Source organism: Magallana gigas, chromosome 8 (genome assembly GCF_963853765.1).
Source record: "Magallana gigas chromosome 8, xbMagGiga1.1, whole genome shotgun sequence".
Taxonomy (NCBI): Eukaryota; Metazoa; Mollusca; class Bivalvia; order Ostreida; family Ostreidae; genus Magallana; species Magallana gigas.
In genome coordinates, this window is record NC_088860.1 from 31556017 (window position 1) to 31573805 (window position 17789).

Consider the following 17789-nt stretch of genomic DNA (forward strand, 5'->3'; position numbering starts at 1 on the left):
AGGAAAAATGTTGAAAGCAGTGTACGATAGCAAAGGACATTGGTTTTGTGGTGACATCAGACTATATAAAGAAGTGTTGATGGTAAAGATTGCGTCTTGGCTATGGTAGATTAGCGGTTGATCCTTTAAGGTGAATTAAATATGCAAAAGAAGTTGTCTTTGGGGGGGGGGGGGGGGGGGTTCAGTCATATCAGTATTTTATGAACTGTGCGTTTATAGAATGAAAACAATTTTTTTTACAATTTATTTCATTTATTTTTTTTCAGATGTTATGCAAAAGAAGTGGTCTTTGTTTTGTTCAATCAAGAAATAAACAGCATTGTTATACCCCTGTAAAACAGTTACTATAAATGTCTATACGAAAAAAAGTCCAGCATTTTGACTGTAAGACTAGAATATTGGATTGGAACTGTTAAAATCGACTGTTAAAAAAAGACTGTTGACCGGTGACGTCGCATTCCGCAAAAACTTGTCATTGATTAGAAGGGGTATAACAAAAACAGTTGTTGACTGTGTCTCGGGCAAGAGTTGATCTGTCGAACCGGTTTGCAAACTGTTGCTTGCGGCCTTCGGCCTTGGGCAACAGTTTGCAAGCCGGTCCGACAGATCAACTGTTGCCCGAGACCCCAGTCAAAAACTGTATAATGTTAAAAAGTTTACCGGTATATGACGTTGGTTGGTCACCTGATCAAATCCTGTGAAGCCCGAAGGGTTTCCCAGTAGATGTGATCTAGTACCAACCAACTTCATATCCCGGTGAACTTTTAAACATTGTTGTTTATTACTTATATTTACGCTTGAAAAAGACAAATCGATAAGAACTGTTAAAATTACCGAGATTTTAAGTTTACAATAAGCCAAGAGACAAGCGATAAGAGCGTGCTATGATCATTGTGACGTCATGGAAAAGTTCATACAGAATTGAACGTTTTTGCTATTCTATAGGTTCATATAAGGAAACATATTTGCAAATGTTTTTAGGGGGGGTGGGTGGGTTTAGGGGCTGTTATGCAAGAATGTTCTTGATACCTAAAGAAATGTCTTGAAAGTCAAATTTTGAAGAATATCAGGTCACGTGATGTGAAGTGTTGAGCTTTCTATGAATGTTCCTGAAATATGAATGGCATGGGTTCTTTTAATAAAAAAAAAACCATTACAATGTTTCTAATATTTTACAATATAGAAAAAAACATTTTTGTTTCTTCAAAATATGTTTTTGACATTTTTATACATGTTGGATATGGGTGCCTCGGCATGTATTTTATTGAAACAAATTTAATATTTATTTTTTCTTCTGAGGTAAAACCGTTCGAGGAGAAAAACATTTTAACATTTAGCCTTAAGTTAGAATAGAATGCAGAAAAAAATAATTCTTTTAATTGATTGTATTATATGGTTAGATGGGTCATTGCAACCACGGAATAGAGAGAGCTACCATAGAAGACAACATGCGTGTACCTCGACAGGATATTGTCAAATTCATGTTACTTGTAAATGTTGAGCAGTAGCGACAGACACAACTGGATATGTCATAGTTCTTTTTTATTAATGCAGTAGATCTTTAACAGTGATCGCACTCTACATGTACCAAAAGCATTTGAAATTTTAGCCATAAAATTGTACCACTGTGAAATGATGGGTAATGAGGTCACTGTAGTAGAATTTTGGTTGGGGATATCATTATAATACCACCGCAGAAGGTTAGTACATGTAGCTACTGTGTAGTAACAATATTTCATTCACAAAACTGTTGAATAGTGATAGCTAAAACCGATATGTTAGATACGATACGTTAGAGATAGTGAATATGCAGTGCTTTGATTACATTTCATTCATATCAGAATATGTATATGGAAGTAATTGTATTCCAAAGAGACAAGTTTATATGACAATTAGTTATTCTTGGGTGATGCTGGCTGAAGCTCTGTCTAAGTAAAATAAGTATAAAGCGCAGTGGTAAACGCACTCACTTCTCACCTATAAGACTCAAGTTCAAATCTTGTGATTGGCATACGTTGTGAATGTGAGAGGGTATAAAAGTAGTCACGTGTTAAGTTCTTTACACGTACTCTACCTTCTCTCCTCGTCATTGACCCCCTCAGCGATGTCTTAATATAAAGTTGTTGAACTTGTTCATCAGTTGTTTTAAAATAAAATTTGAATAATAAAAGTTCAATGTTTTTATGCTTTCTGTTTTGTGGCAACATTTCTGTTAAATCTCTTAAAGGTTTTATGATAGAGATAATGATCTAAATTTGGAATGGTAATGTCTAAAAACAGGTTGATGACATTAAATATGTATGACAAATGTTTAAAGCATTGTACGATAGCAAAGGCCATTGGTTTTGTGGTGACATCAGACTATATAAGGACGTGTTTATGGTAAAGATTGTGTCTTGGCTATGGTAGATTAGTGGTATTAATTGTGTATGATAGTATACTCTGTCGTAGGTCTCTGCTTCCACCAGTTTTTGCTTAAAATATAGATAATCATAAATACCTTTGTGTGAAAAAACTACATGATCATCCATTCACTAGAAGGAAAAAGGTCCTTTCATGAATTGCCCCTCTACCGCTTCAGGTTTCAATACACACCAAAAATAGAAAGTCTACAGACATTTTGCATTGCAAACGATATTAAGGTCTAGATCTAGTAAATGAAAGGTGCCTACAGGTTTATAAAATTTAAGATATATTCTTTCCATGATGCTTTATAACAATAGCTTTGTTTGATAGGTGTACCATGGCTAAAATCTTTGGTAAACACAATGAAAAATCATGTTTAAAACTGTGATTTTCAATGAAATATGAAAAAAATAAGGTAACAAAAATTCAGAGTTTTGTCCATTTTTAACTAATAAAATATATCTAGAATGCCTACAGTCTCCCCAAAAACGGAATGAAACAAGCTCTTGACTTCCTCTTTAAAATGATGTCAAATTGAATGTAGATATCGGGATTACTTTTCCCATGATTTAACATAAAATGTCAAGAAAATGTTTAATTTCCTACATAATTCCTTTCGAGTCGTAAAATACAGGGAAACGATTCTTCAAATAAGTTATGACGTCATAATGGTTCTATCACCAAAAAGACACTCTGGAATCATCTTTTCTCCGTACGATGTTTCGTTTATTTTTTTTTCATTCGAAATTCTCCGTTATAAACATATGATGTTTACATGAAGAAATCTTGAAATTTTTTCCCTTTTATCGACTTGAATTGTACTTCAATGATATCTTAATTGAAAATCATCAACAAGTGACGGAAGCAATAACTTGGGACCCTCTATTGTTGTTATCATGCGACGGCAGAAGTAACAATATCTAAACATATTGTACGATAGAATTGGGCATTGATTATATAATGACATTATCTTTAACATAACGATAGGTTAGGTAACAGGAAATTGAAGGTTATTATATTATCTTGTAACGGTTGTAATTTTATATGAAAATCGAAATGGAAAATGTTGTTTGTTGCTTAAATTTATCATATTTTAACTCAATGTGCTGTGTTCGTGTAATATATATATATATATATATATATATATATATATATATATATATATATATATATATATATATATATATATATATATATATATAAAACAGTGTGTATTCTTACGTCACGTGACGTCATAATTGAACACTTCGTAGCTCTTTGTCGGACGATTTTTGCAAATTGAAAAAGTAACTATAGTCAGGAGTTATAATTGTAAAGTATATAATGCTGTTTCATAAATTTTCTGTCCAAAAATTGAATCGGAATATGTTCAAAAATGAAATGTTTGTTAAGCTTGATATTTTTTTTTCATGTAAAGATGTTGACGTTTTGTAGTAAATATCTTTTGTGACTCACAATTATGATGTTTAAGAAGAGAGGTTGTAAAACCCGTGATAAAAAGAATCTCTCAGAATATGCAATGGTATTTGATTTTTATTCCCGTGACCTTCTATAAATGAAATGGATAGAATTTTTTTTTTGGGGGGGGGGGGGGTTCTTATCTTATTCTTTGTATTGATTTATGGGAACGCTAACGATGAATTTAAGCAGCTTTATAGGAATAAAAATAAATAAATTGACATTGATGCGCTGCAAGTCTCAACAGAAAGGCTGTTTATAGAGTTTTATCCATTTCCTGTTAACCGTATAGAGCAGGCTTTGTGGCAGTGACGTTCTGTATTAGAGGCATACCGTTCATGCGTTAGACATAGCTGCACGAGACCCACATACTATTACTAGTTTACCGTATAGCGAAGCTGCTTTTAAAGGAGCATGGTCACGATTTTGGTCAAATTCTATTTTTCTGCTTTTTATCATTTACAATGCGTTAGGAATGCATATTAAATGATGAATTGAAATTTGAGCGTCAGTCGTAGAGTTATAAGCAAGATACTGGGCTTATAATTCTTTGTCACATAGACAAGGCTCGTGCCCGGTTTTTGTTCACATAGGTTCAATCTATCAGTAAAAAACTTTTTTCAAGCTGATTAGACTATTTTCCTATTCATTTTAAGCATAAATAAACAGTTCCTTACGTTCAGCATATTCTTTGTAGATCTTAAACTGGAATTTTTACTTCAATATTTAAAATGTTAACAAAATCTTTGTTTATAAAGCAAAGAATTCTTAGCTATGTAACTCGTTTAAAACCCAACGAATGAAACTCAAGTATTGGTTGCATACCAAAAATGCTTTACTGAAGCATTGTAAACATTAAAATCGGAAAAATAACTTTGGACCAAATTCGTGCTCCTTTAAGGTGCTTTGATAACCGTTATTCGTGAGCAAAAGTTGTATTTTTTACTTTTAATTAATGTGTATAGCAGAGCTGCAGCACTGGTTAAAAAATGAATGAATTGATTGTATGCATGAAGTTTAATGTTAGTATGATTTTCTTTAACAAAATACTATATACAGGAAAATTATTCGCCCATGTTTTATTTTTCCTTCTTTCGCCTTCATATAAACATAGTTACTATCGTAACTAATTACATGCACATAAATTGATGTTTGTTCAATTATCCATTGATATGAACTTCGATTTGAGCTGCAATTCCCCTATCAAAATTTACACAATATGGTATTCTAGCTTTTTTAAATTGATATATTTTACAATTAATTACTATTGATCATACTTATCAACACAGTACTTTAGTTATACTCTGTCCCGAGTTTTTGCTTCCACCCACTTTTCGCTTGATAGTTCGATAATAATGAATACCTTTGTGCTTAAACTACGTTCATCCCCTAATATGAAAAATATCCAGATTATCTGTTTGAAACGCCCCCTTTACCGCTTCAGGTTTCAATACACATCCCAAAATAGAAAGTCTACGGGGATTTTGCATTGCATCAGCCATTAATAAGCCTGGATGATAATGTTGAAAAATTGCGCGAGGCGTCCCGAGTACTTCCGAATGGAGAAAAGATTTAAACATTTCCCATTATAAATCTGCGTAAGAAATTTGTTTTCGTTACTGTAAATTTTTATGAGTGAAAAGGGATAATTTGTTAATGAAGATATCTTGGATATTTACCTTTTTATCGATTTCAAATGTACTTTTTTCACAGATATGTGTATTTTTATTAAAAATCATCAAAAGGTGATGGAAGCAATAACTTGGGACATACTATAGCTACTTGTTTGTTAATTTGAAATTCATCTCATGCAACAGGAATTATTATATGCTTGGGAAGGACGTTGTAATATAAGCACAAAAACGAAGAATAACTTGTCAAAAATATTTTTCCTGGAACATTGCATAATTAATTGCAATTACCCTAGATCTACATGCATATTTACCATGATTTGCTACTGAAAAACGTGAAATATGACAGCAGTGTAATTTTAAAAAAACCCAAAGTTTCGTGATATAAATTGCTTAAATGCACACCATATAGGCCATTGCATTTTGAAGGTTGCCGTGCTCCAAAAAATAAAGTTCGCAACTTGATTAATGCTAATTGTTAAAACACCATATACATGTATCATTTGATAGAATATTCTTCCCTTTCAGAAATTCAATTCTAACATATCACGGTTTTGTCGATTGAAAACTTACCAAATTAAATGTTGTTCTAAAATTTCTGGTTGATCTGAGCAGTTCTAATTTCAAACACTTCTATCGAATACAGAACTTTCTTAATCTTGGGTCCTATTATCTCGATTGCAAGTAACGTTATTTGCGTGAGAAAAATTAAAAGATAAAAAAGCTGATGAATTACAATATAATAAAAAAAACTAACGATTGGCTTTTTTGTCCTTGGGGACCGAAGAGAGATATGCGAAATCTCGCGATGATACCATTAATCAGCATTTGATACTGGTATATTCTTAAACCCAGTGTTTCACATCAGAATCCTCTGTTCTTGGAGTGAAAAACATCATTACTGGCGGAGTTCCCCCCCCCCCCCCCCATTTTTACTATACTCACGGGGCCGAGTTTGGGATGAACAAGTTTATGAGATTGTTGTGTTTTATTGAAACATGTCCTCAATTTTATCGCCTCGTTATTTTTCTTCCTTGACAATATAATGCAGAGAGTGCCCAGGGCAATGTACACCGATTGGTAATTTTAAGATTTTCATTAAAGACCTCGGTTAAGTGTTATGCTAAAATGGGATATTATAAATATTTGAATGGGGTTTTTTTCTTCAAATAAATAAGTACTAAAATACATTTGATACTTGGTCATGGTAAAAATAACACAAACAATAAAATAACGAATGTGAGAGTCGATGCATTAATTATTATTACTAAATTTTATTACAAATATAATATGTTTACTTGCGTCACATTGATTTATGCATTTCATAATATTTGAGGTATATTTCTCCATAAACAAATACATCAAAATAAGAAAGAGAGATTCAGATATTCTAATTAAAATATTTTACATGTTCGATATTCCGCTTTCATAATATATCTTTTAGTAACATATTAAATAAATTTCATCTAACTTCTCATATTTACCACATTTCGATGCAAATTTGCATTTCGTGAGTTCCTCTGGCATTTGATGTGCTTCCCAACTAAATATGTAAATGCTTTTCTAAAGTCAACATTGAACACGGTATATATGACGGGATTGAGAGCTGAATTCACGTATCCGAGAAATGTCATCCCCAGCTCCACACCTGGAGTCAAATTGCAAGAGCTACAAAAGGGAACAGTCACATACATGATGAAAAACGGCAGCCAACAAAGGATGAACGCTCCCACTATTATTCCAAGCGTTCTTGCAGCTTTTCGCTCTTTTGACAAAGATATCTTTTGCCTTTGGTCAAAAAAGTTTTGCATGGTGTTGGCATTTTCGGTTATTCTTTCGTTTAGAAGCAGGGCTGAGTGGTTTGGCGTTGCATTGTAGCTAAACTCTCGGTTGTGGTTCTCATTGTTTTCATTGCTGTCTTCGGATAGCTGCTCCACCGTTAGATTCGGAGATGGTAGGGATCTGGTCTTTAAAAGCGCCATCTTGGAAGCAGCTGATGCTTTGGCCCTTTTTCGTAGCCGCTCCCTGGTCGCAAAGAAAATTTTAATGTAAACAAAAGTCATAATGGTGAGGGGAATGAAAAATGATCCGAAGGAGGAGTATATTATATATCCTCTTTCGGCGGTTAAGCTGCACTGCTTCGTCTTTTCTTTGTATAAACTATTCTCTGGACTGTCTATCCACCCGAATAGAGGTGGCACGCTGATGATGGAACTGGCTACCCAGGCTGCCACTATCATGAGCAAAACGCGTGTAATTGTGCGTTTCTGAGCGTAACTAAGAGGGTCGTGAATGGCGAAGTACCTGTCTAATGCAATAACACAGAGGTTCAAGATCGACGCGGTGCACAATAATACGTCACAGGTGACCCAGAAGTTACACAAAGGTCCACCAAAAGTCCAGTTCCCTTGCAGTTTGTTGGCGATGTGTAGGGGCATGACTATGATAGCCACGGCCAAATCTGCCACCGCTAGAGAAATCAAAAACAAGTTTTGCACGTTGCGTAAAGGTTTGTATGTGAGGATGGCCTGGACCACGAAAATATTGCCGACTATCGTTACTGCTATGGTCACAATCATGAGAAATGTAAGTATGTAGTCTTCACCAGAGTTCACAAAAGTAGCATCGTCCGTCATATTGGAAGCCGAACCGTTCCCCCCAACCATGCTGGCTTCTTCTCTCGTACTCATACTACAGGAAGGAGGCAGCAGCTAGGCGACAAATCGAAACTTATTACATGATAATTAGAGCCCAGACAAACCCTTGGAATGTTTCGCCAGTGACAGCCTTCTCTCCGTCTAGATTAGCGGAACAATGCTCACCTTCTTAAGTAAGCCTGCTATTGATTGAAGTTTTGTGTGATAAAATATATCTCCGGGTTTTTCCCCCTCTCTCCAGCACTTTTAACAATCGGACACATGAGCAATCGGAAGCATCTCTGTGATCAAATTAATCTATATACCGAAAACACTAATGCAGACTTTTATTCATGTTTTCTCCTTCTAATGATTTTGTAGCAAGATGATTTTTTGTCTAGAAAAAAAAATCTTTATTATTATTATTACAAATTCTATTTGATTTTTTTTCTTCAAAAAATTAAAACTTTCACGCAGGAGAGAGTAAGCGTTTTACTTCCGCGCGGTTAATGAAGATCAATAAACATTTTAATTTTATTTTTTTTTTTCACTTTATGAATAATTTTAACTATCTATTTGCTTTCTTATTACTTCTAGCTATTTTTATTCAATGTATCTGATAATATTTTCATATTAGTAAAAATTAATTTTAAAACTATGTGATCTAATTTGCATTTGAAATGATCATGAATGGACATGCATGAGTAAATGTAAACCGGCAATTTGAAATATCCCAGTTTCCTTAGAGTTTGTTTGAATTGCAAGTTGCAAAATACATTAAAAAGTTAAGGAAATATACAAATCCGTTTCCAAAAAAATATAAATATTTCATCAGGTGCAATATTGAATATAATGGTTTTCATGGCAAAAAGCATGTTTGGTTGGTTAAGTGTGGTTAAAGTGCTATTGGAGTTATTCCTATCTTCATTTGCATGCTTTTTTTCCAATCCCCATCATCGGCCCCGTAGAGAAAAAGAGGAAGGTTCTACTTTCACACAACAGATTGGCATCAGATTGACGACAGCCTATTGCCTAGAAATAAACACGTAATAAAATGTCTCCCAAGAGAATTTTAGAAATTTAAGGTATTAAATATTATGGCAAGCTTTTTTTGAACAACTTTATAAACCTTTGTTAAAAATACTTTTATTGATATAGATTAGATTGGTATTATAAATATGTTTACATATAAGGAAATTAAAAAATGTTTTCTATCACCTCTTCTTGCATTTTTTCCCGTGAAATTGCAATCTCTGAATGTAAGAGAGATAGGGTATAGAAATAAACGCAATCCACGAAACGCTTTCTTATCGTAATTAATGACTAAAACCATTTCATGACCACTAAAACACCTTCTATTGACTACTTTCTAGGTCTAAACGAGTGATCATAGCGAGAGTTTGACGTGTGCGGCGCATCACGGGAATAGAGCGAGATTTCAATTAGAAAGCACTACCGTGGCTTTAAGTCATGGATCCTGCGGAACATGGCTGTGTGTTGACCCATTAGCAATTTCCTACACGTCTTTCAGGTTTTGGATTGACTTTTTTTTCATTCATACAAAGGTTCGTAATAGTTACCAAGTGTACACGTACAATTCTAGTGGGGTTTTTTTAATCCCTATAGCATTATTGTTTCCAATTCATACTAAATGTTGAAAAAATACGTCTTGCCTGATGTTTTGGTATTGTAGTACGAAAATTGATGGTTCTGTATTTTATGACATGTTCAACACAAAATCAAACTATATGAAATAAATGCATTTTTGTATATTTCCTCTTAAAGGCAATATGTAAGATTAATTATTGTGAACTTGCTTCCATTTATTTATGGTATAACCTAAGATTCGGCATTTAATAAGATATTGATTCAGTACTTAATGTTCAATCATATATAGATATATTGAAAGAGTTATTGCCAAATGCACTACAGTAAATAAAATTAATAACATATACAAATAGGGTGTGTTTGTGTAGTTTCCCCCTTTTTTATGTATTTGTCTACTAAATTATTTTATTCAAACTATGAAAAAAGGACCAATGCATTTCTCGAAAAGTGACAAAAAATTTCAAAATTTGAAATAAAAACATGTACATGAGAAAAATAGACCCCTTATTTACACCTTGATATAAAGATAAAAACTTTATTAATTCCATAAATTTCCACCCGACATGAGTCTGTACTAATGACTGATTCACGAATTTCCTCACATACTGAACAATTGACATATCGGAAGACTGACTGACAGAGTCTCGTCTTGTCACTGAAATCTCTGCGACCAATGTTGGCGCATGCTCCGTGAAAGGTAAGGTTATTTACTGCTCAGCTTCCCTTAATGAGTCAGGGGAGATGAAATTGGAGCCAATCTAACACAAAATTGAACTTTTCAACCGTGATTCGAAGGACCAGAATTGTCTAGTTAGACATTTTCATGTAAATAAATTTCAAATCAATCGTTAAATAATTTGATCAATGAAATCATCGCAATGAATAAAAGTTTTACAGATGATGATGTCCTGAAATTTTCATCGGGTCGGTAAATGTGTAATTTAGAATTTTATTTTTATTTCACATTTTATTCTATAAAAAAAAATATATTCAATACGTTTTACGCTTTAAGAGGACAAAATAGCAACCGTTACGACGTTTGTTCGCAAGTATGTCGTAACGCAAGAACAAGAAGTTTTGGTTGAAATGCATGTAGCATATGTATATTGAATGTATTAACGGAAAAAATCACAAATGACATACGTGTATAAGCGATGACATTTAATCAGTCGATCCTGAGGGATTGTGTTGGTAGAATGTTGTATCTAATTAACTGAAACCACATAATATTAGTTATGTTAACGATGCAGTTAAATTGCGGATTATCAGATTTTCATCAAATAGCGAAAGGGTTCCATTATATGTTTACTTTTTTTATGGTACCGTAATGGTTTTGGTGTCTGAAGTTGTCGCCAAAACTTGCTTGGCGGTCATATTTTAATGACTGAACGACTTTTATCTAGATAATCAAATCAATTCCTTGTTTGTACGGATGAAATATTAAATAAGAAAGAATATTCAATATTTTTAAAAGCATTTATTACTTACAAGCAACACCTCAGCAGCTTTATCGGTACTTTATACACTTTTACAAAATGGCTTTGAATATATTAACTGTAAGAAAATTAACTGCTTAATAATACAATTATTGAAATGTTATTTTAATTTTAATTCTAAACGAACTCCAAATGCTACATTCTTTTTTTTTAATAAAGCATTTTAAACTATCCTGTTTATAGCCTGGTTGTTTTTTGCCCCCCCCCCTTTATTTGCCCTATAACACCTCACTTTCAAACAGTTTCGCCCCATCTTGAACTCGCCCAGACACAGTTGTCTTTAAAAGACAGATATTTTTTAGAAATTTCTCGAATTAAATAATAACGGGGCGGTCATTTTCCACTTTATAGTGTTGCTAGACACTGCATGCATCAGTGATTTGTGGGGATTTAACTGACCTGGGGACCTGAGGACTGATGAAGACACATGTACACTAGCTAAGACCGTCCGCCAGTAAACGATGTAGAAGTCAATCAACCTCCGGTATATGAACCTTTTGAAATTATATCATAGATTTGGGGGGGGGGGTGTTTTGTTTAGAGGGTTTTTTTTATTTTGGGGGGGGGGGGGTTATTGTTGTTGTTGTTGTTGTTGTTGTTTTGGCAAGGTTTTTTTGAAATAAGTAAAATATAAATTTAAATTCTTGTCAACGAAAAGCAATTTTTAGCAAGGTGGGTTGGTGGGTCGAAGTTTTTTTGGTTAGAACCCAAAGAGTATCCCCTCCAACCACCATACCACCCCTTCCCGCTTTTTCCTCCTCCAAGTCCCCTTTACCATGACTAGCAAAATAAACGTTTATAATTAAAGACACTATTTGTTATCTCCATAAAAGATTTGAAACAAAATCAAATAAAAATGCATGGTCAGGGAACGCGTAGGTTTTTTCCCACCATTTTATCGCTTTCCGTGAAATCAGATAGATATTGGTTCAATAGAAATGTGATAGAAAGCGTGATGGACACAACGAAATTGAATATTCTCGGTTCGCTATATAAGAACGACATTTCTGTGGGTCGAATCTTAGACATTATTTTTTTCTGTATCCCCTCCAATATACATATAGAAAAGGCAAACTTAAGGCGCATTGCCGGTTTGAATGCGATCCGTAAATGAACATGAATGAAGTGCTTCGTGCTCGAAGGCAAAAGGTTGAGCTGTTGAATGCCCTTCCGGTGGCTGCAGTGACAGCATAGTCTTTATCGGTGCTGTAGTAATTAATTGAGTACATATTAATACCATTTGATAGTTTTCGCTTGACCGAACGCCTTCTAATTAATTTCCTGTAATTTTATCCCCAGCACAAAAGTATGCCATGAGAAAGAGGATCTACTATCGCCTTGATTGCGCCTTATGCACTGCTGATATTATTAGCCGCCTAAGTTCAATGGTAGGCCAATAAAAAGACACACACAAAAACAGCTCACCAAATGAATAAAGAAAACTTATGATACAACTTGTCACTCGCGGTATTTCTTCGAACCATCTCGCTAGCGTGTTATATGACAATTATCATATACAGTCTAAGTTGATTTATTGTCCAACTGGTTGACAATGAAGATAGGAGAAAAACAACAAATTATTGTCTAGAAGGTGTAAAAACGATCCTCAAAACACAACGAGTTTTTTTTTTTTTTTTTAGTTTTTTGGTCTATTCGATTAGGCGCGTATTCACGGCATGTTGAATCAGATTAGTCAATATTTGGCAGGTTAATTCGGACGTGCAATTTATTTTTTTCTTCTTCTTTGTAAATTGGATTTTCTAAGTTGTTAATGACGATGGGAATTTCGGGGTCTGGTGTGTGAATACCATACATAAATTGCTTTAGGAAGGGATTAAAAACCATTCGTTCTTCCGGGGTTAAGCGCAGGTCAGAGTCAAAACAACGTTGTATCAGTGAGGCAATAACGTAAATTATTCTTGGTTTGTGTTGCTCGGTGCCTCTGTTAGTCTCAGCACGTTGTAATTTCCAAGTTTTTGGTCCCCTTTGTCTCTCATGTCATCAATCAAACCACAACCTTTAACACGCGGACGTCAGATCACCGTAGAAGGTCTGCTCTCGCTGCTGACAATGGTCGTTTTTAAACGTATAGTCCCAAATGATAATCTTTACACACATTAAACATGATTTTTTTTTTGTTTACTTAGATACAAGCTTAACAGAATCTTAAATGTTATATTATATCCATGGACCAGTCCGACTGTATATGGATACGCGTATTTGCATTTTGTTATGGACTCTACTTCTGGCATTTTTTTCAAAAATTCCTTTTTGAGTGCATATATTTTTTTTAAAGAAAAAATGGGGGTAGGTCTTTTTTGAAAATGAATGAAAAACACGGAAAATACTCCTCTAATTTGTTTATAACTGTGTATGTCTATCATATTAAGAAGTCATGATATACATCTTAGTTGATTGTAGCAATAATGCAATTACGAGACAATGACGAACACAAATAATTTATTTAATAAAACCCACGGAGCGTTTGTCTAGTTCACCCAGGAAAAACCGATCCTCTCAATTTAAAGAGAAGCTACATTGCCAATATACATAACCATCTGATCTACCTTATAATTTAAGACACGATTTTCAGAGCAACTATTATTTAGTAAAGTAAAAATTGTATTGCATTGAATAGATTCCCATATCATTAAATGCATATATTCTCTTTAAGCTTTTCTTCTAAAGGAGATTAATATGCTTTAAAAATGGCCACGACCATATGCATCTACCTCTCTTAATGGATAGAACAAATAGTGAGAGTTTTGAGATAAATTATTTCATGATGATTCAAAATTAAGATTCAGGCAAATCTATTTTTAAAGAATTATACTTGGTCATTCGATGTTGATGTACAGTGTACTTAGTAATTTATTCAAATCCACGATCATCTAATATCGTTTTCTTTCATTGCATTTATCCGTCAATAAATGCAATATAAAAACATGTAATTTTTTCAATAGTAAATGGAAATTTGTACACAATCATACCCATGGTGGTATTAAAAACTTCCCTTCTTGTGTTCTACATGGATGTTTTATCATACGTTCAGCTGTATCTATTTATAACATTAGTGATATCGAATGCACATTTATACCAGCGTTTTATCTTTATATTGGTATAACATAACTGTCGTTCTAACAATGAAGAATTTTTTTTTTAATTAATCTATGAGCTCCGTTTTTTGAACCAGGTACGTACATTAATCAGAACTTAAGGTCAAGATCTAGTAAATGAATGGTGCGTAAAGGTTTATGAAATTCAAGATATAAATTCTTTTAATGATGCTTCATAACAATATCTTTATTTCATAGGGTGTACCGGTACCGGGCCTTGAATTTGTTTGTAAACACAAGGAAAAATCATGTTTTAAACAACCATTTTCTATGAAATATGAAGTAACTAATCTCGGGAGTTTTGTCAATTTTTGACTAATGAAATATATCTAGAGTGCTACAGTCTCCCCAAAAACGGCATTAAACAAGCTCTAGACCTCCTCTTTAAAATGATGTCAAATTGAATATTTGTACCGGGATTACTTTTCCAGTGATTAAATATAGAAGGTCAAAATATTGTCTTATTTTCCACATAATTTCTTTAAAGCCGTAAAATACGGGAAAAGATTCAACAAATCAATTATGACGTCATAATGATTCTAGCACCATAAGACAGTCTGGAACCATTTACTAGATCTTGACCTCAACTAACTAGTTAGACAAAGGCAACTTTATAAGAAATACGCTGTAAAATTAGAATGGTTATACCCCATGGCAATTATTATTCTTGATTTTTGTTTGTACTTAATACAAATGACTACGATCAAAGTATGAAAATAATGAGGCTATTCAATGAAGTGTCATCGTGGAATTTTTTTTAATTTGGTTATAAATTACTCAGTGCTTCAAATTGAACAATATTAAAACTGAACACCGCTCGTATATAAGCACCGTCACACAGGTATATCCAATCTTCGATTTCGTTACAACTAATTGCACACCTGAAACTCATGGCCAACGTGAAGTATTCCTTTGGCGGTCTTCGGATTTTACGCATGTATTTCTTATTTTATGTGCATATTCTTTTTGAAAATAATGCATTGCCCTGTTTATTTGATGTTGATATTCTCTTAACTTGAAAAACTGCGTAAAATTTAATAATTTCATTGCGAACAAGTACACGGCTATGCAAGATGTACAGTGAACGTCCACACAGGTGAGACTTCTACAGTGAAATACTCTAAACTTTTAAGAAATTTACGGCTTATATGGGGGTTGTAAGAGTAGCGGTAATAAAAGAGAAATATGGCAGACAGTGCCTATTTATGAGCGGTGTTCAGCTTTAACAGTCAGATATAAGTATCCTAAAAGGGAACAAAATGAATTACAATGATTTTTCATTTTCTTCTTATAAATTCTCAGTAAAGTTATAAAATTCTGATAAATGAACGACTTCGCTATCAATACTCTCAGTTATTTGATTTTTTATTTACATACCGTTTGCGCACAAAGACACTTGACGTTATGAATATATTTTCCCACAATGTAAAAAGTTCACTTTCTACCGATTTATACTAGCAGGTATATATTTTTCATAATGATAAATAAATATAACGTTAAGTGCCCTTGTTTGCATAGTAAAACTATCTCCCTTCGCTCTCATCGTCAACTAGTAAATGAATGAAAAAAATTGTATGCGGAGTCAAAGAGAGGCCCCTCCAAAAAATAAGAAACGAAAAGAAAAGGAATGCATGCACTTTGATGAAGAGAGTCTATTTTCCTAAAATATCTAAGCAAGTCTTACTTTTTCAAATCCAGAAACATTTTAATATCATCTCTTATAATAATGTAAGGAAAGATATTAGACATTTGCCCATCTCCAATGCTTCGTATTTCACAACAAAGTATACCATGTGGTGTATTATTTTGAGCACCGTGGTCCTCTTGGGGAAGCTTCAAATGATGAGCAGGACTTTAGATGAGGTGAAAAATTTCACTCCCGTTTTCTTGTGGGGATTCGTGAACTAGGTTTTTGTTCAATGGCCTTTTTTATTTTGGAGGTAGCACTCTTAGGTTATGTTAAGTTACCCCCCCCCCCCCCCTCTCTTTGCCAATGTTATACGCTCGTTATGATGAATTCAATTACAAGTTGCTTTCTTGCTGGTGATTTCATTCCTGAAACTGGACATAATTTAGAGGGTGACCATCTCAAAGGGCCCGCTTAAATTCAGAAATGAACATTAGGAAATACAGCATTTATGAAGACTTGCATTGACCTTAACCTATGACATTTTTCAGTTAACATAGAACTTTAACTTAAACTCATTGCAAACCTTTGCTTTAATCTGAGCAAAATTGATATAAAGGGAAAGAATTTATGAGTCAAAACTGGATTTTGAAGATATCAATTACGATCTTCACTTTTGACCTAAAAGATATGGTTCAAGGTCACAACAAACTCTTTACCGGAAAGCTCTGTTTTTGTGAAGAAAGCACTAGATAGGGCTACGAAAGGAAAATATATAGTATGGGGAAAAATATATAATAACCTTGACCTTTGACTTTAAACTTTGTGCAAGGAACATGCACACCTTTTCACCAAAGACACTCGGAAAGAGAATATGTAATGATTTTCCACATTATTCTGCTGTGATCTTAACCTTAGAAACTTTGTTCATGGTTTGCCAAAATGCACTCTGTTAGTAAATTATGAGCCAAATTGAGCCAAAGAGAGAGATTTTTGTGGTATTTCTCTTAAGAATACTGAAAAATAAATAAACTTAATTTCGTAGGAATTACACTGTTGTTAATCAAATATATCAATAATGTATGTCGCCTACTCTACACATATATTGTCGAAGTGTTTGGGTATTTCCAAACGTTTCTAACCCCTTTAATGTTGTAGCTTGTAATAAGTAATTGTTTGCTTGCGTACAATATCTCTGGTAAACTGAATTTATTTCTGACTACACCAGTAGGTCTTCGGATACTTTCTGCTGAACTTCCTTTGCTTCGAAATCACGATCCCCGCACCAAATGGGCATTTGTACACGGTGAATACTATAATCAAAACCTTCAAACTCCTTTTTTTGTTCTCCTTCAGAAGGAAGTGGATATGTCATTGTCACTTATATTATGAATATTTTGAACTAAAAAGGGATAATTTCTTGAAATTTGAGAAATCATTCTCTTATGTTACGTTTTGAAGAATGATATATTGATAAATGATCGGTAGGAGGCATAACATTAAAACGTAAAAAAGGTTAAGTTTATTAACACCAATTGAGATATTAATGTGTCAGACAGGGAATTAAAAAAAGATTTTCAGCAAAAACACGGTGTATAATTGTATTAGTATTTCAGCTGCACGTGGGAAGGTAAATTGTCTTAGAAATTCAACGAACCCCCGCCTTTTTTAAAATTCCTGTCCATTCCGTTGCTACGTATATTTACATTTAATACATGTAAATATTTCTGTTTAAAAGCGATAGCCAAATGTATTAACTTAACTGCACAATACTTTATCACCCCCCCCCCCCCCCTTCCTTCAGCACACCC

The 17789-nt window shown here is 33.7% G+C and overlaps 1 protein-coding gene across 1 annotated transcript; it reads right to left on the reverse strand.

Annotated features, from left to right (window-relative positions):
• Positions 1 to 6541: 6541 nt before the first annotated feature.
• On the reverse strand, positions 6542 to 8368 carry LOC105345023 (probable G-protein coupled receptor No18). Its single transcript, XM_011453007.4, has one exon. It carries the CDS (start codon positions 8183 to 8185, stop codon positions 6962 to 6964), a length of 1224 nt encoding a protein of 407 aa, XP_011451309.3. The 5' UTR covers positions 8186 to 8368; the 3' UTR covers positions 6542 to 6961.
• Positions 8369 to 17789: the final 9421 nt, after the last annotated feature.

Bases quoted from the DNA above. Each gene is read 5' to 3' on its own strand.
- LOC105345023 (XM_011453007.4), bottom strand. From the start codon at position 8,185: ATGAGTACGAGAGAAGAAGCCAGCATGGTTGGGGGGAACGGTTCGGCT.